Raw genomic sequence first — 22,955 nt, 5'->3', positions numbered from 1 at the left:
TCCCGCTGCTTGAGGAGAGATCCGCGAAGCCTGGACGCGCTGAGATCAGCGCGCGCAGGCTTCGGGATGCCGGCAACTCCCCCCAAGCAGCGGGAGCGTTCCCGCTGCTTGGGGAGAGGTCCGCGAAGCCTGGGGAGCGAGAGGGGTCGGTGCGCACCTACCGCTCTCGCTCTCCGGGCTTCAGCGAAAGCCTGCATTCGCCCCATAGGACGCACCCACATTTCCCCTTCATTTTTGGAGGGGAAAAAGTGTGTTTTATAGGGCGAAAAATACGGTATCTCTGTAGCGCTTGAATCACTCTAGACTTGTGCCAGTCATTTCACTGCATGCATTCGCTAGCGTTATCATATACAGTGGTGCCTCGCAAGACGAAATTAATTCGTTCCGTGAGTTTTGTCGTCTTGCGAAGCACGGTGTCGGGAAAGTTTTGGAAAAGCTTCAAAAATCACCAAAGTCTTTAAAAACCTCAAAAAAGGCTACCACACTGCGTTCTATGAGTTGCTCCTCAAAGTCAAGTCACAACTGTATTAACAGTGTTAAGAAAAAGGAAACAAACTTGCAAGACGTTTCCGTCTTGCGAAGCAAGCCCATAGGGAAAATCGTCTTGCGAAGCAGCTCAAAAAACCCTTTCGTCTAGTGAGTTTTTTGTCTTGCGAGGAATTCGTCTTGCGAGGTACCACTGTATTAATCTACATAATCCAAAATACTTTTCAAAAGATCAGTTACCTTGAAGACATAAGACGTAAGATTGAACATTCTTTGGAACCTGAATGTCTAATGCGGCTCCAATTGGCTGCAGTAGCTTCCTACAGCTAATCGGAAGCCGTGTCTTGATTTCCGAACGTTTTGGAAGTTGAACAGACTTCCAGAACGGATTCCATTTGACTTCCGAGGTACCACTGTACCTGTAGTTTTAGACAGCAAGTCTACCACATTCATGAGCTAAATGAGGGAGTAGGAAGGTATTACGGTAGTCTGCCAAGGGCCAACATGAGTCTAAGAGAGGGGTGGGCAACCACAAGCGGCCCACAGGGGTCATTTAATCGTCCCATGAGCCAGCCCCAAACCAAGCCGCCCGTTCGAGTCCCCGCATGCATCACAGCGCGGGGACTCACTTCCATGGGGCCAGAAATCGCGTCTGTGCAGATGCAGAAAATTGTGGGCGTGGGTGATCCAGCCCACAGAGGGATCTCCGCTGGAGTGAGCCAGCCCAGGTGAGGTAAACCTTGCTGCCCCCTGCTCTAAGACACCTGGTAAATAACTAAGACTCCCTACATTTCAATTCTGTTATACAACCCAACTTTATTCCAACAAAAGGTGAAATTAAGAAATGAGGTACTATTCAAGGAGTGAAGCAACCTCTAGCTTGAACCATAATTCTTTAAAATGATGCAACTTTAGCATTTGGCCCATGAAAGTGAACCAAAACCTTACCTAAATACTCAAATCATCACAGGCATTGTATCAGTGTTGTGAAAGGACATATAAGTACTGTGTTTTATTTTTAAAAAAGGGAGAAGGGGAACAGCTATTTCTTCACCCACCACAATCTTCCTTACGCCACTTCCAACTTAAATATTACACTAAACTTATACTGAAGTGTTATTTACTCTTCAGTATAGTAAAAATTTCATTTTTATATAATGAAAACTGTTAAATGATTATATAAGAACTACTCTTTAGCCCTTAAACCAGCCTTCCCAACCTGGTGCCCTCTAGAAGTTTTGAACTATTGATTTCCATCAGACCAAGCCTGCAAGGCCAACGATCAGGAGTGATGAAAACTGGAGTCCATAATATCTAGAGGACATTACATTAAGTGAGACAGCCTTAGATATGACTTTTGCTACTGCAACAGCTGTAGTTTTAAGATTCCATGATGGGCAGAGAACTGTCCCAACCATGCAACCTTGAAACCAACACCATGTAACACCAATTATTTTTAGTCCCTAGGGACCAGGGCCCCTCCTTAACCAGGTACTTGAGGCTCCTGGCAATTACGGGTGGGGAAATGACCACTCTACAGTGTAAGCATTGCAAAATGCCTAAACCCCAAACTTTTGATGCTGCTACCTTCCTCAAAAGCTTATCTTCTCCCTTTCTTCTCCCACACCATTTCCCAAAATGTGCACAGTGATGCTGCCTAGCCTCAAAAAACCCAACGAGCGATCCGAATCTTGTGCTTCCAACATGCGTGATGTTTCTTTAAAAAACAATGACGAACCACAGTGCTTCAGGTGTAGGGACAAAAACCTGCCCCTGTCAAAAAAAAACCAATGGTACCTCAGGTTAAGAACTTAATTCGTTCTGGAGGTCTGTTCTTATCCTGAAACTGTTCTTAACCTGAGATACCACTTTAGCTAATGGGACCTCCTGCTGCGGCCGCGATTTCTGTTCTCATCCTTAAGCAAAGTTCTTAATCCGAGGTAATATTTCTGGGTTAGCGGAGTCTGTAACCTGAAGCGTCTGTAACCTGAGGTACCACTGTATTCAGTATGACTTCATAATCAGCGGCAAAAACCAACATATGAGGAAGCGGGTCGTTTTAATAGCACGCATCGCCTTAGGAGTAAGCCTCACCGAGTTGAATGGGGTTTACTCGCAAGTAAGCGCGTTCCACACCCCAAGCTAAGAGCCACGTATTTCCCAACACACTCCCGCTCCATAAACAGCTAGGAGGTTCAGAAGCAGGCGCCCAACCCGGGGCTTTGCAAAGAAGCACAGCAAGGCTGCAGCCGCAACCACGACCCCCGCCCCTCCTCCTCCCAGCCCACACGGGCTCCAGGCGCCTGCAAGGCGAGGGAAGCCCCTGCAAGCAGCATTGCAAGGGGTCGGGCTAGATGACCCTCGGGATCCCTTCCGACTCTAACAGGATCTCCCACCTAAGCGCAGCACGCTCCGCTCTTCCTCCCCACGTGGACGCACTGCTCTTCCGCCAAGGACTCACGCGCGCAGGCCACTTCCGGCGGCCCTCCTCCTCCTTGCATGCTTGCCTGCGGTCCAGCCAATCGCAGCCCCGCCGTAAAATCACGCGCTTCCGTTTTACGACGCTTAGCCAACCATAGAGACGTTTTGTTTCTCCGAGGAACGGCGAGGCAGACGAATTGACGGGCGCCCGGAGCTCCGCAGGGCGCAGGTTGTCTCGTGGAATATTATTAACCTTACGGATTATCTCACGGAGTGTGTGTTCGTGTGCAGCAGAAACAAACCCACACGCACACACACAGAGAAAATTGCATTATTTCATAAAATTTGCAGTATTTAGCACAGTTCGGACGTCACTGGCGGCAGCAGAAGCCGCACCTTGTAATAAATCATATTGCGAAAAAAATGAACGCCGTGTCTGTTTTCGCAATTCGCTTGTTTCCACATTACTGTGTTGTCTGCATGCACCTGATGGAAGCTGGTGTCGCAGTAGGTTTGTGGTTCTGCAACGGTGGGACGCTTGCTATTCCCCCGAAAATTTAAGCGAAACTTCCAAAGTGAAGTTAACTGCTGTGGACAAAATGTATGTCTGTATCCTTGATCATAGCTGGTTGGGGCTGATAGGAGTCGTAGTCCAAAACATCTGATGGATCAGGTTCCAGGGGGAAATTTTTTTTGGATAGAATTTCCCTCAATCTTTTGGTGTTTCCTTATGTATCACATAATAAATCAAATTATAACAGTAAAAAGAATGAGGAAATACCTGTAGGGCTAATTTTCTGTTTACTTCCTTCTTTCCTAATCGTCAGTGATAAGAATTACTGAGAAATCAGCTACTGTGTTTTTAAAGTGAAAGAAATATGTGTATTTTAATCACACAAAGCCCAAAGTCTTCTGCACGCTGATTTGAGATTAATCCCTATTGAACTGAGTGGTGCTTATTTCTAAGCAGGCATGGCCAAAACAGAACTGTTCTTTCCAAATAACTATTGGTGTACCGCAAGAGAAGTTACACAATGTAGACATGCAGACCTCCAGGGTCCCTAAGCCCCTGACAAAATTCCTGGAGGTAAGCCATTTTCTTGTATGTCTTAATGTGCTCAGTGCTATTTTTCCAGAAAAAGAGGTGCAGGAACTCAGTTCTGGTGAGTTCCAGCTGAAAAAAAGCCCTAACAAAGAACATTTGTTGCTCCACTCCCCCTACAACTGTTTTATGGTGTGGTCCCCCAAGTATCAGTACAGATGAACGGAGGGGGCAGGAACTGTGTACTGTAACTAAAAGTTGGAGGCAGCCCCTGGTGTGAAGGCTTGTGTGAAGAGGTTGCTGCTACAGGCTGCAGACAACATTGTGTTACATGGACCAATGGACAAACCACCTTCCCTTGCTATGATTAAATAGAAGGATTTTTTAACTGTACAGCCCCACTATTTGTTGTTTTTGAAGGGCTAGTTGATTAGCCATTCCCGGAAACTGGCACTCCCAGAGCTTAGTGCACAAATACTTTTTTTATCCGTTTGCCAAGGCATTGAGCAACTGGCCAAACACAACCTTGAAATCTTAGTCTCCTGTCAGTTAAATATGCAAATCATCCATTATCTTTTGTTCCAGAGAAGCAGGCAACTATAAAGCAGCTACATAAATAAGTGAAAGTATTAAGAAAGTTGTGAGAGAGTTATGCACAGGAGAACACATTCCTTCAGGGATCTACCAGCCTTTTTACCTGTTTGCTTCTCTTATCGTTTTTGCAGTGAACATTGAACTGAGGTTTAAGCAGGATCTTGTCTAAGAGCTGAGAACCATCCATGCACATGGATGCTATCGTAGTTATTTCAGAACGATCTTTTTAAATATTTGCTAATGGTTAAAAATTAAACACAGAGCAGAAGTCTGAGACTGGGGGGAAAATTTAGGGAAAGAAAATATTCTAAATACGGACAGAAACTATTCACCATGAAATCATTATCAGCTCTCGTGTTTATTTCATGCTTACAACTTGGAATTTTTCAACAAAAGGTAAGGATTTTTATTTTTTAAAAATGGTTGGCATTGTAAGAAACATGTTTTATTGGTAATACTTTAAGGTTTGTTTTTATTTTATTTTTTCATGTGCTTAGCATGCATCTGAAGGAAGTATGAAAACAACAAATCAACTTCTGTTACTGAATAGTATTTGTTTTTAGGACAATACATATCTGATAGAAGAATGTGTAAACAATGGCTACACTCAGAATTCTTGCGAGAAAGTGTTTTGCCAGCCATGGCAGAGGTGTGTGGATGGCTCCTGTTTCTGTAAGCTACCTTACCAATGCCCCAAAAATGGAACCTTGGTTTGTTCTACTGAGAAGAGGACTTTAAATTACTGCCAGCTAAAGAGCTTGGAATGTCAACGTAAAAAGAGCAGATTTATGAACAGAGGAAGATGCAGCTCTCAAGGTAATATGTTTCATTTTCTTCTTCTGAATTGATTGTTGATCCTGAGAAAGATCAAGCTTTAACGGTGGGGTGCAGACATTAATGTCTGCCTGTAATTCTGTTATACTTACACAGTTTTGGTGCTTTCCAACTGTGGCTTTGCCTTAGCACATCGTGCTTCCACTTGCAAAAGTTGGAGCACCTGATTTCAACCAAATCACCACCACATTAACCCCCTATTACCCCCACCCCAGGGGTAGCCCATTGTTATTTACTGTTGTTAAGTGTCTTTTGAGTTATTTTTGTAAAAAAAACAATGAATAATTTTAATATAATAATTTAAATGTGTGTTATGTATATGCAGCCAAATACACAGGCAGAACAATCCTAGACTCGTATAACAGCTCTTGACACTCTAGGCCTACCTGTAGAATGTTGCACATGTCATTCCAAAAGCACAGAGTATTTTGTTTCTGTCATGCCTTATCACTCTCCCTCCACTGCATTTACTAGTCATATGCACAAAAAGCAGCAGAGAGTCTTGCTTGCTTTCCACTCAGAGTCCACTGCTCAAAGACTGGCTTAGTGACATTCCAGGCTCTTTAAAATAAACAACGCCCTGTAAATGGGGAAAAAACCCTGGGTTTTTTGTTTCTATATAAAACATCCAGCCATTTCCTGGTATGCATTTGTGTGAATTGTTGTGGAAATTCAAATCTGGCATCCCAGAGAGGAACCAAATTGACAAAGAATGTGCCATTTGATTAAATAATACTGTACCCGCCTTCCCATTCAAGGTTAATTTATCCTTTCACTTATTTTAACTCCACCCTTCGGACAAACAACGCCAACAGAACTATACACATGGCGCCTTGCATACAACAAAGTGGGTTTTGTCCACATTGCTGTCTTTTGTAAACCTTACAGACCTAAACATTAGCAGATTTTGCTTTGCTTTCTAGAGAGTTTTCAAGTTTCGTTGAAGCCTGAAAATGCAACATCAGCAGGAATTATCCAAGTTGAAGTGAATCTGTCCCCAAAGACACCTGTGTGTGGATCTGCTTGGAGTATGAATGAAGCAAATGTGGCCTGCAGACATCTTGGTTTTCCAGAGTAAGATTCTGGGGTGGAATGGAGAGCTGCTTATATGGATAAAATGTTACTTAAATAAATCTTAAGAAAAACTCTACATTACAGTGGTACCTCAGGTTAAGTACTTACCGTATTTTTCACTCTATAAAATGCACCAGACCACAAGAAAAAAAATATTCTGTATCTCAGAAGCCAGAACAGCAAGAGAGATCGCTGCGCAGTGAAAGCAGCAATCCCTCTTGCTGTTCTAGCTTCTGTGATAGCTGCACAGCCTGCACTCGCTCCATAAGACACACACACATTTCCCCTTACTTTTTAGGAGGGAAAAAGTGAGTCTTATAGAGCAAAAAAATACAGTAATTCATTCCGGAGGTCCGTTCTTAACCTGAAACTGTTCTTAACCTGAAGCACCACTTTAGCTAATGGGGCATCCTGCTGCTGCCGCGCCGCCGAAGCCTGATTTCTGTTCTTATCCTGAAGCAAAGTTCTTAACCTGAAGCACTATTTCTGGGTTAGTGGAGTCTGTAACCTGAAGTGTATGTAACCTGCTGTAGTGGGATCTATATTTATGATGGTACCACTGTAGTGGGATCTATCTTTATGATGGATTTGAGCTGGGATGGGGAATCTGTGGCCCTGCAGGTGTTGTTGGACTCGAAGTCCCATCATGCCTGTGTTCTTTCCCATGCAAGGGTCTCAGCTGGGTGCAAGGGAGGATTTTAGCATGTGCTGAGTAAAGAGCCCAGAGACGCCAGGTAGTGTATTGCTAGCTGCTAGCACCATTTCCAAATCCAGGAAGCGAAGTCAGGTCAAGCAATGCCAGTAAGTCCAGATAAAGAAGGTCCAGCAAAGCAAAGGCCAAAAAACAAACAGCCAAGGGAGATCGCTCCAAGCAGCACCTAGCTGGGATGTCAGCCAGTGCAGGCTGGATGTTGCTCCAGCAATGAGCAAATCAAGCCTTAAATAGGATGGCTTACACAACACTGTCAAACCGATAGTTACGTATGCGGTATCCGGCATGTCACTTGTTCCATGTCTCTGATACACAAAATATGAGTATGCTCGGCAGGGTGAAACAAGGTATTATTCCGCGAATCCTTGTCACGTTTAAGTTATTTTGTCTGACACCGGCATACAACAACTATATTTTGCAAAGGCACATGTTAAGAGCTTTTGTATCCTTTGTCTGATACCTGCATACAGCAGCTGCATACAACAACCATACTTTGCAAAGGCAGATGTGAAACATTTCAAATAAAAGTTCATCTTTTGCAAGTACTGCTCCTTAAAGTTGTTACATTTGACACTTGTATTTGCTAAGACATACGTGGAACACAGAAAGCTTTTATTTGGACATTACGTTTTAAAAAACTGATTCATTTGTACATACGTGGAACACAAAAGCTTCTATTTGGACATTACGTATATAAGAACTGATCCATTTGTATTTCCTGTTCTAAACGTTGGTCCTTAATTGCTTCTACTCAATTAGATGATATGAAAAGAGTTATGTTTATATGATGTATAAAGAATTAATATAGTTAAAAACAGCAAGTTACGTTGTGGCTATGTTTGTTAAATAGGATGGCAGCTTCTTTCAGCCCTGATTAATGGAGCCCTTTCTCTTAAAGGGGCCCTGGCTGTTTACTTAGTTTACTTTGGCTATGGTTCTGTTTTGCATTCTCAGCTAGAGTCTGAAGAGGGTAATGTGGCTTCTTCAAGATGGAGAGCTGCTGGCATCAGGTGCTCCTCTGGTGCTGGAATTCCCAAGGAGATAGGGATCCCCAAGGTGGGCTCAGAGGGCACATACTTCTCCCAGCTCTGAATTCGTAATAATTTCCCCTGAGGATGGGGAGGCAGAGCCCTGGGTCTTGGTTCCCTGACCACTGGGCATGGTGGTTTGAAGTTGATGGGAGCTTGAGTCCAGCAACATCTGAGAGGGTCCTAATTCCCACCTGTGGATTATGAGGTCAGGGCCATAGTTCATACAGCCAGTGCTTTTTTCCCCCCAGGAGGTACTCAAGAGTATGCAGTTTGAGGTAGTGGTGGTGTAGTGGTTAAGAGCAGTAGTCTCGTAATCTGGGGAACCGGGTTCGCGTCTCCGCTCCTCCACATGCAGCTGCTGGGTGACCTTGGGCCAGTCACACTTCTTTGAAGTCTCTCAGCCCCACTCACCTCACAGAGTGTTTGTTGTGGGGGAGGAAGGGAAAGGAGAATGTTAGCCGCTTTGAGACTCCTTTGGGTAGTGATAAAGCAGGATATCAAATCCAAACTCTTCTTCATCATCTTCTTTGAAGTAGCAGCACTTGGAAATACCTTTATTGAGTCCACGGAACACTACTGAACACTACTGAACCTTATAGAAGGTCATATTATTTGCCCATCTAGCCTGCTGTTGTCTTTTCTGTCTTGAGGTGTTTTGGGCTGCTCCCCATAAACTGGCAAAACCAAAGAGATGCTAGGCTCCTTACAGTTCAGCAGCTCTATTTGTAACACACACACACACACACACACACACACACACACACACACACTTTTAAGATATAAAACATGATAATTTTATAGCAAACCAAGTTATAAAGAATGCATTTTATATTCCAAAAGTAACAAAGGGACTTTCAATTTCTAAAAGGCGGGGGGAGAGATTGAATCTTTTCCAATTTCTCCCCAAAGTTCTGTTTTTTCCCATGACTTCATTTTATATCTCTACTCTTCCCTTTCTGCAGTTGCTTTGGCTCCTGGCACACAAGGTGGGCTAGTTTAAAGACTGTTGCAAATATGTTTTTTTTTCTTTTTCCCATCGGGTATGAATAATATGTGTGGTCCAGGGCCAATGATTACTTCTCTTCTTCTTTCTTGCATTGCTCAGAGGGGCTGATGGTACAGACAATGTTGACCCAGAAGAAGACTCTGATTCAGTGGAGTGCCTTAAGGCAAGATGCAGAGGAACAGAGACCAGCCTAGCAGAATGTACTTTAACTAGAGTGAATAAAACTAATGAGAAAGTGGCAAAAGTGGCGTGTCATACAACACACAGAGGTTGGTAAAATAAGTTTTATGGGGGGGGGATTGTCTGTAATAAGCCATTTCTAGCTTGATAATTAGATGGTAGAGATGACAAGTGGGACCAAGAACAAAACATTGCAATATGATTCCAGTTGTAGATAGGTATCCGTGTTGGTCTGCCATAGTCAAAATAAAAAAAATTCCTTCCAGTAGCACCTTAAAGACCAACTAAGTTAGTTCTTGGTATGAGCTTTCGTGTGCATGCACACTTCTTCAGATACAGAAGTGTATCTGAAGAAGTGTGCATGCACACGAAAGCTCATACCAAGAACTAACTTAGTTGGTCTTTAAGGTGCTACTGGAAGGAATTTTTTTTATTTTGACTTCAATATGAAATATTCCTGTTCAGTGTGCTAGACATGCTACACTTACAAGAGACTCCATTCCATTCCATTTCTCCTCTCCTCACCACTCCACTGGCATTAACTCCCCTTGCAACAAATAACTCAGCATTTTGTGGTCACTGAACATATCACAGGGTTTCAGCATGTTGATACCTCTCTTGTGGCTACATAGCTGTTGTAACTCAGCACCTGAGTTCATTACAGTATTAGTATATGGCTTTAGATGATCTGTTGGTGCAGTCCCTCTCTCACTTTCCCTGGGGTGGCTTAAGAAAAACTAAGGTACCCTGTGTCAGGAGTTCAGCCTACACTCGAGTAGGACCCTGGCAGAGACATATGCCCGACTGGCATGTTCTCTCCCTCCTGGTCGATCATTCGGGAGCTTCATAAGCTTTCTTCAGCCCGAATATCACAGTGACCGATGCCAACCGACACCGGCACAGTTAGGGATCCGCAGAGTTTGCACATCATGTGTGTGATAGACCTCAGACAGCCAGTGTGGTGTAATGGTTAAGAGCGGTGGACTTGTAATCTGGGGAACCGGGTTCGCGTCTCCGCTCCTCCACATGCAGCTGCTGGGTGACCTTGGGCCAGTCACACTTCTCTGAAGTCTCTTAGCCCCACTCACCTCACAGAGTGTTTGTTGTGGGGGAGGAAGGGAAAGGAGATTGTTAGCCGCTTTGATACTCCTTCCGGTAGTGATAAAGCGGGATATCAAATCCAAAATTCTTCTCTTCAGTAACTCAGCATTTTGGCTAATCTACTTTATTTACATATAAACACACACAGAGCACTGCAACATGGTTCCCTCTCTCTCTAGCATCAGACAGCCAAGAGAAAAAGAACAAAAGACAATAGTCCCACTTCACGGAACACAGTAACACAAACATCCTGTCTCCGTCACTTCCCACTTTGTGGAGTCAAAACATATACCGTCATGTGATAGACAAAAATCCCATGACTGCAATCATGGAGCAGGAATTCTAACACCCTGAGGCAACAAAGCCCAGGCCAGGGATCCTATGCCATCAGGCCCAGAAGAGACTTTTGGCATTGCAGGACACTTTTGCTTTATATCTTACACCATTTCATAGAATAGAGTCTTAGAACCATAGAGTTGGAAGGGACCACGAGGGTCATCTAGTCCAGCCCCCTGCAATGCAGGAATCTTTTGCCCAATGTGGGGCTTGAACCTGCAACCCTGAAATAGTCTCATGCTCTACTTTTTTAAAAAAGGTAAACCAGCTTGGGAGCCTTGGCAGAAAGGCACTGTATAAATGCAGTCACTCAGTCAATATGATAGAAAGGTTGCCTCTTAATTACTGCTGCTGTTGCTGCATATTTAGTCAAACTACACTGTGGATTCTTTTTTTAAAAAAATAATTTTTATTAACAGACCAATCAAATCAAATCACATAAATTACAAATTACAAATTTTAAATTTTTTGTTGGGGGTACCCATATTTCATGTTCCGAAAGGGATCCAATCCTCTTGTTGTTGCTGCTGCTTTAATGTCCACAAATCTGTCCAAATAGTGTTCACTATTCTATCCAATCCTTTCTTGTTCTTTTCCACATCTCTTCTTGTTATTTTCATATATTTTTCCTTTCTCTTTGTGACCTCTGATAGTCTCCACAAGCGGGTTGAAACAAATTGTACTCCTGTGTGGGTTTTTGCTCGTTAATCTTCACAGATCTGCCACTCACTTTCTCAGTCCTCTGAGGAGGTTCTGCCAGTCCATAGCTTCCTTCTCCCAATCATCAATCTTTCGACAGAACCTGCCAAGATGGTGATTCCCTTTTTATTACTGCGTCATTTCAAGAGCCTTTGTTCTTTTCTCGATCTCCATAAGCCAAACTTTTGGTTAATAATTCATTTCCACACAGTTTTTAATCATCCTGCTTAGGTCAGTTATGCGACGGTTCTTTCTTGGGGAGGGGTTATTGGTTAATCACATAGAAGAAAAGAAAAAAGTCCCCCCCCATCCAGTCCCGCTCCGACATACCGAACCTTTGAAGTATCTTCTTCAGATATATTCCTGTTAAATCCAACCCGTCGCTCTACTTTCGCAGAGCTCACTTCAATTAGCAGTCTTCACTCCCGTTCTTCACTTGAAATATGTGCATTTGCTTCTCTCTCTAATTGTTTATTTCGAGTTGCTGCAACTAGTGCGCAATCAGAGACAGCATCCGGGAGAGCCGGACCCACACAAGGGCTTTGTGCCTAGTGCCCTCACCCCCTTCTTTCAAATCCGGGGGTGATTTATGGCCACAGGAGGCAAGGCAGTGTTCCCCATATCCTTGGGGCAACAAGGGAGGCTGCATACTCCCATATCAGCCTCTTAATCACCTCGTGTGAGCCAGAGAGATGTTATTGTCGGCCATCTTCCAGTACGCCCCTAGCGGCCCCTACACTGTGGATTCTTTGAGACAATGCAGTCAGTGTGCAGAGTCAGTTGCGTTACCTGAAGACATTCTGCTGTGTTTTTAGGTTCTTATTGGTCGTGTTTGTTTTAGCTAGTTTTAATGTTAGTTGCTTTGGGTCACTGTTGCAAGGAAAGTGACTAAATAATAATCATCATGAATAAAGTCAGGTGACGGGTCCCACTCAATTTTCGAAGTGAACCCCATTCCCCAGGGCCAGCCAGATTCTGTTCATAGCTGTCAACATTTCCCCTTTTTAAAGGGAAATCCTATTTGGAATAAGGGAATTTACCTTTAAAAAAGGGAAATGTTGACAGCTATGATCCTGTTCCCCTCCCCACAACATACAGTTTTAAATCTCTTTTTTGTTTTTTAAATCCTTGTGAATGCTATGCTGAATTCATCTTTTGTTTGCTGTCTTGGATTTGTCACTGATGGAAATTAAACCAGCGGCAGACAATTATGCTGAACACAATAGTTTCATGCCTTCAGCTACTGTGCACCCATCCCAGCAAACAATCCTATGGATTTCTATACAGTATTTCTTTTTCTGCTGAAGAATATCTAACCAAAACATTATTTGTTTCTCATCCCACTTGACAGAATGTTTGCCAAAAGAATTCCGTTGTGTCAATAGAAAATGCATCCATTCCTCTAAGACATGCAATGGCATCAACGACTGTGGAGACTTAAGTGATGAAGTATGTTGCAAAGGTATGCTCTATACTATGTAATCATTCTTTTTGTGTGTGTGTATTATCAGTCATTTACACACAAATGGTTATGAAAGATACTTTAAAGCTATATGTTTGTCAAAGAAATGCTTGTACACATCATTGCTCTAAACTCTGCTTAAGAGCAAAAGGTTAAAAGTTTCAAGTCATATTTATTCGGTCATGTTATGTATCAGTTAGATTTATATACCAACTTTAACTCAAAATTCCCCAAGGTGGCTTACAACAAAGCAAACAAAAGCTTCACCAATCAAAATCAATGGATCAGAAGTAAAAACAGTACCATGAACATAAGGGATGGGGTGGGGGTGTTTTCATTGCTCCCAAAAAAGACAGAATAGCATTCAACTTTATACACACAAAGGAGCAGAAAAGCTGTCATTTCCAAAAATTATATAGAATATTTCAAAGTTACATTGCTTAATTTTGAAAAATAACTGAATAGTTCAATCGGTAGAGCATGAGACTCATAATCTCGGGTTTGTGCAAAAAGATTCCTGCATTGTAGGGGATTGGACTAGATGACCCTCATGTTCCCTTCCAACTCTACAATTCTTTGTGCTTAGGCCTTAAACCACTGTGCTATTGATGTACCATTTTGTGTTTTATATTCTGACTGATCTCTTTCCGATAGCATGTAGGGGGAAAAGCTTCCACTGTCATTCAGATGTGTGTATTCCAAGAAAATACGTCTGTAACAACGAAGTGGACTGTTTAACAGGAGAAGATGAGACTCGCTCACAGTGTAAGAGTATACCTTTCTATTTATTTGTGGCTGCATTCGGACAATAATCCTGCCCCCCCCCCAATACTATGTAATGGGTTTGGATAAGCTTAGAACATTCTAGCTAGCTCAAATTGTGGTGATATCTGAGACGATTGCACAGCCCATCCTTCATGTCCACTTGTCCCTCATTAACAGACGAGCAATATCAAAACCTAAACAGAGTGCTCCCGCACAACTCACAGTACAACATTGCAGCTTGAAAGGGGGAGAGGGATGCTTTCTGTAACCTAGTAGCTTACTTGATTTGAAGTTTGTGCTCCACTTACTGATATATAATTTGCAGCTGCCTTTTTGTTCATCTTAGATGTACAACCCGCCCCATCCAAAGAGGTTGTTGTAGCTAAAAACACAGAGAACAGCTCAAGAAAATGAGCATCATTCATTTCAATGGGGCTCATAAAGGCAATGCTTTCTGTTTATTTAACAAAAATATATACCTCTCTATTGTAAAAAGAACCCCTAAACAATTTACAAAAATGAAACAAAACTTTAATAGCGGTATTGTCAATAAATGGCAGCTGAAAACAGCTATTTTTAAAAGTTCAAAATATAATTAAAATTAACAGTAAGCTAAAAACAAATGTCACCTTCCCAGGTGGATATCACAGGTTGATTTGTACTACAGTAATTGAAAACCAAACCCTTCTCATTCTCATAGTAGAAGCAGAAGCAGTTTGCAAGCATATCTATGCATTTTCTCAACAAAGGCAATCAACCCCGTTCAATATTCTGCATTTTCCACAAATAGATTTGTGCACAAAGCAGTCCACAGCAATAGGACATAATAATAATAATGTGATAATCGTAATGAATCATAATTTAAGCACATTTTTTTTAAAAAATGTAAACCACCTTGGGTATCATGGTAGAAAAGTATGTATGTATCTATATCTATATAAAACACAATAGAAGTTATACGATCACTGCGATGCAGCCCTACCCATCCAACTATTAACAATTTCATTTAAAATTCATCAAAAAGTGAGCATGTGTCTGGTCTACATATCATGCTTGTCTAGTCACTTCACCCTGCAGAGCAAAAGGAGTGAATGGAGCCTAGGTCCATATTAAACATGATGCTAGAAAAATTAATAGCAAGTGAAGCACAAAGAGAAAGAAATCACCCCATCAGCACAACTGCTATTAGCCCTAGGAGGAAAGCTAATAGGGATTCCCAATGTCTACTTTGGCCCTTAGTCATCCGTATTACTGAGCAAGGTTCATATGTAGTTTTGAGCCACTCCCTACAATCCTTCCAATTTAGAGGTGGAGTTTAACAACATCTGCAGGACTATAGGCCCTTAATATAATGGAAGCCAGTCTAATTCATTGCTTGTTGGTGGATTGGGTTTTTTTTTCTGTGTTCACCTTACTTATTTTATGTATATGTGCATGTTTTAAATAGGTGATAAAAAAAGAGCTGAAGACAATGAAAACACGGGTAATTTATATATATATATTATTTTATAATTCTCCTCTTATGTTTCTCTCAGGTTTCTCTCAGGAGTGACCTGTTCTTTATAATTCAGCTTATTGGGCAGCAATAGCCCAGAAAAAAACAGCCCATTCATGGAACCACAGTTATAGAGAGCAATACAACAGTTTCCCCACAAATAAATAAATGCACTATTTGAAACTATAGTATTTGAAAAAAGAACAATGCAATCAATGGTCTCTCTGAGTCAGAAGAGAAAATGTATATATTATTGCTTGCAAATTTTGTGATCAGCCCATTTAAATGTTCCTCTGTCTATTCTCAAACCTGGGTCCTCAAATGTTGCTGTACTGCAGTGCTCATCATCCTTGACCATTGGGCCATGCTGGCTGGGGCTGATGAGAGTTGTAGTTTACCAACATCTGGAAACCCAAGGTTGGTAGAGGCTGCTCTTGCCTACCAAGGTGCAGAAGGCTTCCGAGTTGCTCCCTGCAATCCGCTTTAGTCCCACAATGAGAGGACAACGGCAATTGGCAACTTACAAATTGCAGCTCTGCGAGAACGGACTCTGCAACCCCATGCTAATTACTCATGCATATAAGAAAATGCAAGTTAAGTTGTACAGGGTGATCTACCCTATAATCTTATTTGGCTTCCCAGCTCTCTTCAAGAACTCTTCAAGAAGTTCACCCCTGCAAGGCTAAACCTGGAAGGTTATACTAGCATAGCCAATGGTCAAGTCTGATGCAGGCGTTATTGGACGTCCAAGCTCTAGATTCTCAAACCCCAATATACAGCAAATTCATAGCATAGTGTGCATTGGTGTATGTTTTTTTTCCCCTGTGTACACCCTACTTATATATAATATGTGTGTATGTTTTAAATAGGCAATAGAAGAGCTCAACAAAATGCAAGAGGTAACATTTTGTGTTTTGATCTTATTTCATGGACATCACTAAGTTCTTTGCAGCATGAAAATAAACATTTTCACTTGCAATTGCTGTATAGATCAAAGAGCTGTGAAGGCTCAGCTGCAGGGATCAGTTCAAAATGTTCATAGGTTTAGGGATCTGAAACTAGGTTTTCAGTTACAATAATTTAAAGTAGTTATTTTATTTCAGAAGGAAAAAAAGATGCTGAACAATCTATGGATGAAGGTAAATACACTATATCATCATCAATAGACAATATGACAATTACTTGGACTGATTCAGCAGTCTAGTCCTATGCATGCTTACTCATAAGTGAAGTCTGCTTTGCTCAATGGAACTTACTACATGCATTCACTAATCGCTCTTCAAAATGGGAAACTACTTCATAGGGAAGCTGCTTGTGTCAAATCATGCTTCTTGCTGAGCTTCCAGTGATTTTCACCATGCTGGTTTATCACCTCTTCTGGGGCACTTTTGACAGTGCACTGTCAGAAATGTACTGGAAGCTGCTCACATGAACAGCTGTGTAAAGCACATGAATATATGAACGGAGGATGAAGCTTTCAAGGCTACACAGGAGTATGTTGCTTAACAACCCCCTTTCCACCTTTGAAAACAACAATCAAACGAAAGAGCTGGCCTTGAAACCCCTGAGTCTTTATTCTTTTCTCAGGAAAGTGCCACGCACCAACTCCCTGAATGGAAACCTTTTAAAAAGTTGCTTACATTCGCTCAACAGTCCTGATTTAAGTGGGATATCCCAGAATTACAACAGCCAATCCCGACTTCTGATTGGATCCTGGAATGTCCTATTTTTTGGTCTGGCACTCTGGCAAGAGTCAGTAGACTTGTGCCAGAGAGCCGGAATGAAAGCCGCTTGGTTTTTGGTCTCATGAGACCAAAAAAAGAGCATCATGGTTTTGGTCCCCAAGATGTTGGAGGATATATGCTTAAAGAGAATTATTATGTAGGCTTAGGTGAATCTGCCAGTTTTGGTTTCTCATTTTTCCAATCTTCAGTACACCCAATTTCTGCATTAGTTTGCAATTTTTTAAACAAAGGAAAAGTAGGTATAAAAATTTATACACATTTTTGGGTGCACCTCCTCTAAAATGTGCATTTTTGCAAGCAATTATCCCTAATATGTGGGGGCTCTAGATTGCACCGGCAGCCTCCACGATAAGGGGCAGCTCCCCAGTTCAGAAGTTCACAATCCATCTTGTGAAGGACTGGAAGAACAGGGGATGTGATGTTCCAAAGGAGGTGCAGTTTGCCAGTGCACCCGACTCCTTTGTTCAATTATCATCAATGCACGTATGTAATCTAAATGCCCAAAGAAGTCATAAAAAACAAACCACAAAGTAGTTTATTTCAACTAATGCAAGTGAGCGAGTTGCAAGCATGACACTGCTTATCTCTTTTGTTAAAGAAAGAAGAAAGATCAAAACATTGTTACCCCAATTACAGTGCGGCATTGCAAACCACACGGCTACTCGTCAGAAGCGAATCGTAGGTGGATTCACTGCAGGAAAGGTAAAAGGAAAATCAGGCATAGCTAACAATACAGGCGCTATAATGTCACGTCTGTAATGTCAAGTCTGTGTTTTTAATGCATTTTTTAGACCTGCAGGAACGGTGACAATGGATAAAACAACCTAGAAATCTATGGTGAAGCATAAGCTTTTTGAGTACAGTATAAAGTAGGAAATCGAAGAGTTAATTTTCAGTCTTTTAAAATACTGCACAGCAATATATTTTCTCCCCTTTCCTACTCTCAACCTTCCCTCCCTCCAATCATAAGCTAGGGAATCTGAATGGGCAGTACAGCTGAAATAAGTGAAACACTCCAGTTTCGTGGATTTTTTTGCTATAGGACATTTTAGTACATCAAATATTATTTTTAAAAATCCAACTAGAAGTACGAACCAGAAAAGTGGAATAGACGAAAGAGCTATTTCTTTATCCAACAAGAAAAGAAGAAGCAGCACATCAAAATGCTGAACCTTTGTTTCTCTGACTTTTCCTGAAGAAGGTAGAGTAGAAACAGTAGGTTCTGAAATAAATACAGTATCTACTTTGTCAACCAACGGTGATTTTTGCTCCTACTTCCAGTTCCATCTGGAGACCACATACATAGATAGACACAGGTAATATTAGTAGTAGAACTGGTCTAGAAAAGTGTAACATCATGCCTCATGTATTTGCAGGATGAATTTCCTTGGCAAGTGGCCATTAAAGATGAACGGACAACAGTGAACTGCGGTGGCGTTTATATTGGGGGCTGTTGGGTTTTGACGGCTGCACACTGTGTTAGGTAAGTGGATTTGGCGACTCTCAAGTGGGAATTGCCTTGCAGCAAGAGACAGAACAAAATGAACTTTTAGGGTCTGGGACGACCGCAGCTCCATCTATGTTACAATCGTCTAGCAGTTCTATATTGACTTAATTGACATAGGTGTAGCCGGGGGGGGGCACGAGGGACAGTTGCCCCCCCCCAATCATGTAAATAAATAAAAATATTTCCCCCCCCCCCGAAATTCTTTGAGATCTTTGGGGGAATCTCATGGCTCAGACACACAGCTCATAACTAGTAGAAGCTGTACATTCAGCAGAGTGAGCTCAAGATTGTTGAACTCCTGCACAACTGAAATTAGAGAGACACACTCTCTGTTGAACCTCAGGTTCATGACGGAAGACTTTCTTGTTCCAGCTGGCATTTGTTTTTATTGTGATTTTTAATTGTTTGACTGTCCCATTTTCTGTGGATTTTCTTTTTTAAGAAATGCAAATAATTAAGTGGTTTAAAAAAAATAAATCTTAAAATGAATGCATTAATAAATAAATAGGCCTCAGCTATTTTTGCTGTATCTCAGAGGAATCTCAGCTTTTCTCATCTAATGGATTTCATAAAGGCACGGAAAACTGTGCAGGAGCCTATTGCTAAAAGTGGGCGCTTGTGTATATAATCCGTTTGACTACTTGATTAATTAGCTGGGAAATTTTTCATAATCCAAAGTTTGTGTTTCTGCTTGCACTCTTTGAAACACATTTCTTCTTTGCAGAGAGAACCGTGCACATACCTATCAGGTGTGGACTGGAATGCTGAACACAGTACTACAGGAAGGTATAATAGAAGCATTTCAAGTAGTTAAAGTAATAGTTCACGAGAAGTACAACACCAAAACATATGAAAATGACATTGCTTTGATGGAGATGAAACCCAAGGACACAAACAGCCCAACATGTTACCCTGTGGACTCTGCGCCAGTCTGTGTCCCTTGGTCAAAATACATGTTCAAAGGTGGCCACCAGTGCAAAGTGTCTGGCTGGGGACTCAATAAAGGTAAATGGAATAAGCTAATTACTTGTTTAAATTATGGTTACAATTTCCTCATCTCTTCTGGCCTCAAACTTTGCTAAGCTACAAAAGCACTTCCTTTCAACTCTTCTTTATAACAGCTCATTAAAAGCTGTTTCACTAGCATTTCCTGTTGGTCTCAGCTAGTATACTGCCGAACTTGTCTCCCCCCCCCCACCGTTGGTCAAGTCTTCACAACCCCTTAATTCAGTGACTTGAATGAAATTCATGTGAATTTTTTCACTTTTTAAAATTTATGTGAAATTTTTCACTTTTTTTAAAAAATGCAAGTTGTTTTGTCCTGCACTGGAAGAATCTCATCAGATACTTTAAAAAATCAGATTAACCTGACCACGGTTGAAATGGGATAAGTTTATGGACGGTGAATGAAAGTACTGAATTGTGAACAATTAATAAATGGTAAAATGAAACACCAACTGTTATTTATTTCTTTTTTAGAGTTTTCAAGGCAATTTGGTCTTAAGTGGGGGTACATTTATCTAATGGAAAACTGCTCTGAAATCTATGGGAACCGGTACTTTGAAGGCATGGAATGCGCAGGTGAATATGAACTGTATCATTTTTGACACCCATCTGGATGCAAACTCATGAGACAGTATTAAGTAAGCAGAGACGGGTCAACACATATCAGTGCCTGAAACAAAACAAACACACATATAGCTCCCCACATGAGTATTAGACTCGTAATCTGGTGAACCGGGTTCGATTCCCCGCTTCTCCACATGCAGCTGCTGGGTGACCTTGAGCTAGTCACACTTCTCTGAAGTCTCTCAGCCCCACTCACCTCACAGAGTGTTTATTGTGGGGGAGGAAGGGAAAGGAGAATGTTAGCCGCTTTGAGACTCCTTCGGGTAGTGATAAAGAGGGAAATCAAATCCAAACTCCTCCTCCTCTTCTTCTTCTTCTTCTTCTTCTTCTTCTTCTAAGAAGTTAACAGGAGGGGATGTTTATCTGCCTGCTCCCTTCTGCCTTGGTTGTCATGTATGGCAGGGCTGTGAATGCAGCCATGGCCCCATTGCTCCATGTGACTCCACTGGACTAGCAGGAGTTTGGATTGCTCCCTAAATCACCAGCATTTAAAGATATTATACAGAATAACACCAGTTCACTAAATAATTATGTCAGTCTTTGACAAGGATCAGGCTCAATGAACGCAGGCTCTGGATATGGGGGAATTGATTAATTGTCCCAAATGGGCAAAAAACAAATGCCTCAGCTATGGACAAGATAAAACACCACAAAGACATAGTCATACACACACTTTTGGCTTTCTACTCTGTTTTGACTGTATCTAGTATCAATAGAATAGTTTGGGAATGAAAATGCACCCATAATTGCCTTTGTTGTGGGTGAGGGCATCTGTAACAACTTACTTTGTTTTTCTCTTTTCAGGAACACATGATGGCTCTGTGGATTCCTGTAAAGGTGACTCAGGAGGACCCTTAGTTTGTTTTGACTCTAATAATGTGGGGTATGTTTGGGGTGTTGTGAGCTGGGGTGAAAATTGTGGTGAAAAAGGACACCCTGGGGTTTATACAAAAGTGGCACATTATTTCAATTGGATTGGCCGTCACACTGGACTGAATCTCATTTCGCGATATAACTTGTGATTTGGAATGTGATTTGGAATGTAAATATTACCTCTTTTTGCCTTGGCAATAACTAAAGATAGGCTGCAGAACTTGTGGCTCAATCCAGCCAAAGTGAAGCATTGTCCTAGTGGTTTCAATGAGAGAAATGTATGGCATGATCAAGTTTACTCGGAAGACGTAACTTACTCCCAAGTAAATATGTGTGCAGTTGTAGCTTTAAGCTTGCTGAAAACTGTGGCAGGGATGGGGAAGGAACCTTTGGCCCTCCAGATGTTTCAGGCTCCAGTTCCCATTAGCCCCAGCCAGCATGGCCAGCAGTTAGGATTGATGGGATTTGTAGTCCATTAACATGTGGAAGGCCACTGATTTCCCATCTCTCATCTGTGAAAGTTAGAAGTACTCAGCTCTGGCTGGATTATGCTGCGAAAGACCATCAGTTATGAGTTGTGAAATTTTGCATTTAATAAATTTTAAAGTATGTGTGCTTCTGTAAACAGTTACTGCATTTCTTTTGTACTCATTGTATATTCAAATAAAAGTGATGCATACCACCAAGGAAATGTTTGTTTTTATATTGTATTGAAATTTGCTAAGCAGGCTCCACTGTACACAAGATGGCATAATAGCCATGGATGGAGAATATTTAGGTATCTTACTGTACAGACTATTTTCAAACATTTCAAACACTTGCAGAATCCTTAAAACTCTGAAATCCTGTTTAGGTGCTATTTTCCCTATTGTTCCAAAAATGCATGGAGAATGTCATGGCCTTGGGCCAATAAACTTAGTTATGCAGCAGTAGCTCAGAAGAAAAATCAGAGCCTGATTTAAGGGGAGGACCTATGCTTGGATCTTGCACCCAATCTGATAAAACCCAGGGAAGTACTGTAAACTGCCCTGTGATCCTCAGATGGAAGGGTGGTATCAAAACAACAACACTGTCGTCACCACCCAGACTCAGAGGAGTAGACTTCAGATTCCTCCAATGAGCAAGAAGGCTCTGGGGAATGTTCCTCAACTAGGTTATCATTATTCTAACCTTCAGAATGCAAATGCAGAACATGATTCAAGCCCTTAATATAGCTAGCTAAAGCTGCTGAGGCCACTAGAGGTGAATGGACCACAGTGAACTGCAGTTGAGTTTATATCATAGCTGTCAACTTACAGATTTGAAAATAAGCCGCCCGACTCGCCCGCCTCCCTCCCACGGCACACCAGCCAACGTCTCACGGCACAGTAGTGTGCCGCGGAACACCGGTTGGGAAACACTGGTCTAAACCACCGAGCCTCATGGGCTTGCCGATCACAAGGTTGGCAGTTCGAATCTGCACAACGGGGTGAGTTCCCATTGCTCTGTCCCAGCTCCTGCCAACCTAGCAGTTTGAAAGCAAACCAGTGCACAGAAGCAAATCTTGCTTTAAGTCAGCCACCCACACTGATCTATTAGCATATGCAGTCAGGACTCAACTATTATTGCTGTGTCTCAGATGAGTATAATCTTTCCTCATCTAATTAATTTCAGAAAGCCCCAGAAAACTGGGCAGGATACTACTGCTAAAAGTGGACACCTGTGCATATGAAGTATTTGACTATGTTTCAGATTTATACTAAGCCAAAGTTTACACATTTGCTTGCCCTTTTAAAACCCTTTTCTTCTTTGCAGGGGGGGGGATGTGCATACTTATAAAATCTTGTCTGGAGTGGTAAGCCTCTCCCCAACAGAACCTTTTTCTTTAAACAAAGTAATACTTCATGAGAACTTTGACATACTGTACGAAAATGGCATTGCTTTCCTGGAGATGAGACCCAAGGGCAAGCCCAACATGTTCTCT

At 41.9% G+C, this 22,955-nt stretch overlaps 1 protein-coding gene across 1 annotated transcript; it reads left to right on the top strand.

Moving 5' to 3' along the window:
- Positions 1 to 4,427: 4,427 nt before the first annotated feature.
- On the top strand, positions 4,428 to 21,683 carry CFI (complement factor I). Its single transcript, XM_082237506.1, has 14 exons — positions 4,428 to 4,939; positions 5,107 to 5,359; positions 6,301 to 6,451; positions 9,300 to 9,469; positions 12,868 to 12,978; positions 13,633 to 13,743; positions 15,191 to 15,226; positions 16,108 to 16,137; positions 16,342 to 16,377; positions 17,582 to 17,685; positions 18,360 to 18,466; positions 19,215 to 19,495; positions 19,970 to 20,071; positions 20,924 to 21,683. Exons 1-14 carry the CDS (start codon positions 4,877 to 4,879, stop codon positions 21,139 to 21,141), a joined length of 1,773 nt encoding a protein of 590 aa, XP_082093632.1. The 5' UTR covers positions 4,428 to 4,876; the 3' UTR covers positions 21,142 to 21,683.
- Positions 21,684 to 22,955: the final 1,272 nt, after the last annotated feature.

The sequence above is a fragment of the Podarcis vaucheri genome (genome assembly GCF_965113315.1).
Source record: "Podarcis vaucheri genome assembly, chromosome: 9".
NCBI classification, from domain to species: domain Eukaryota; kingdom Metazoa; phylum Chordata; class Lepidosauria; order Squamata; family Lacertidae; genus Podarcis; species Podarcis vaucheri.
This window is presented reverse-complemented; position numbering and strand designations above follow the sequence as displayed.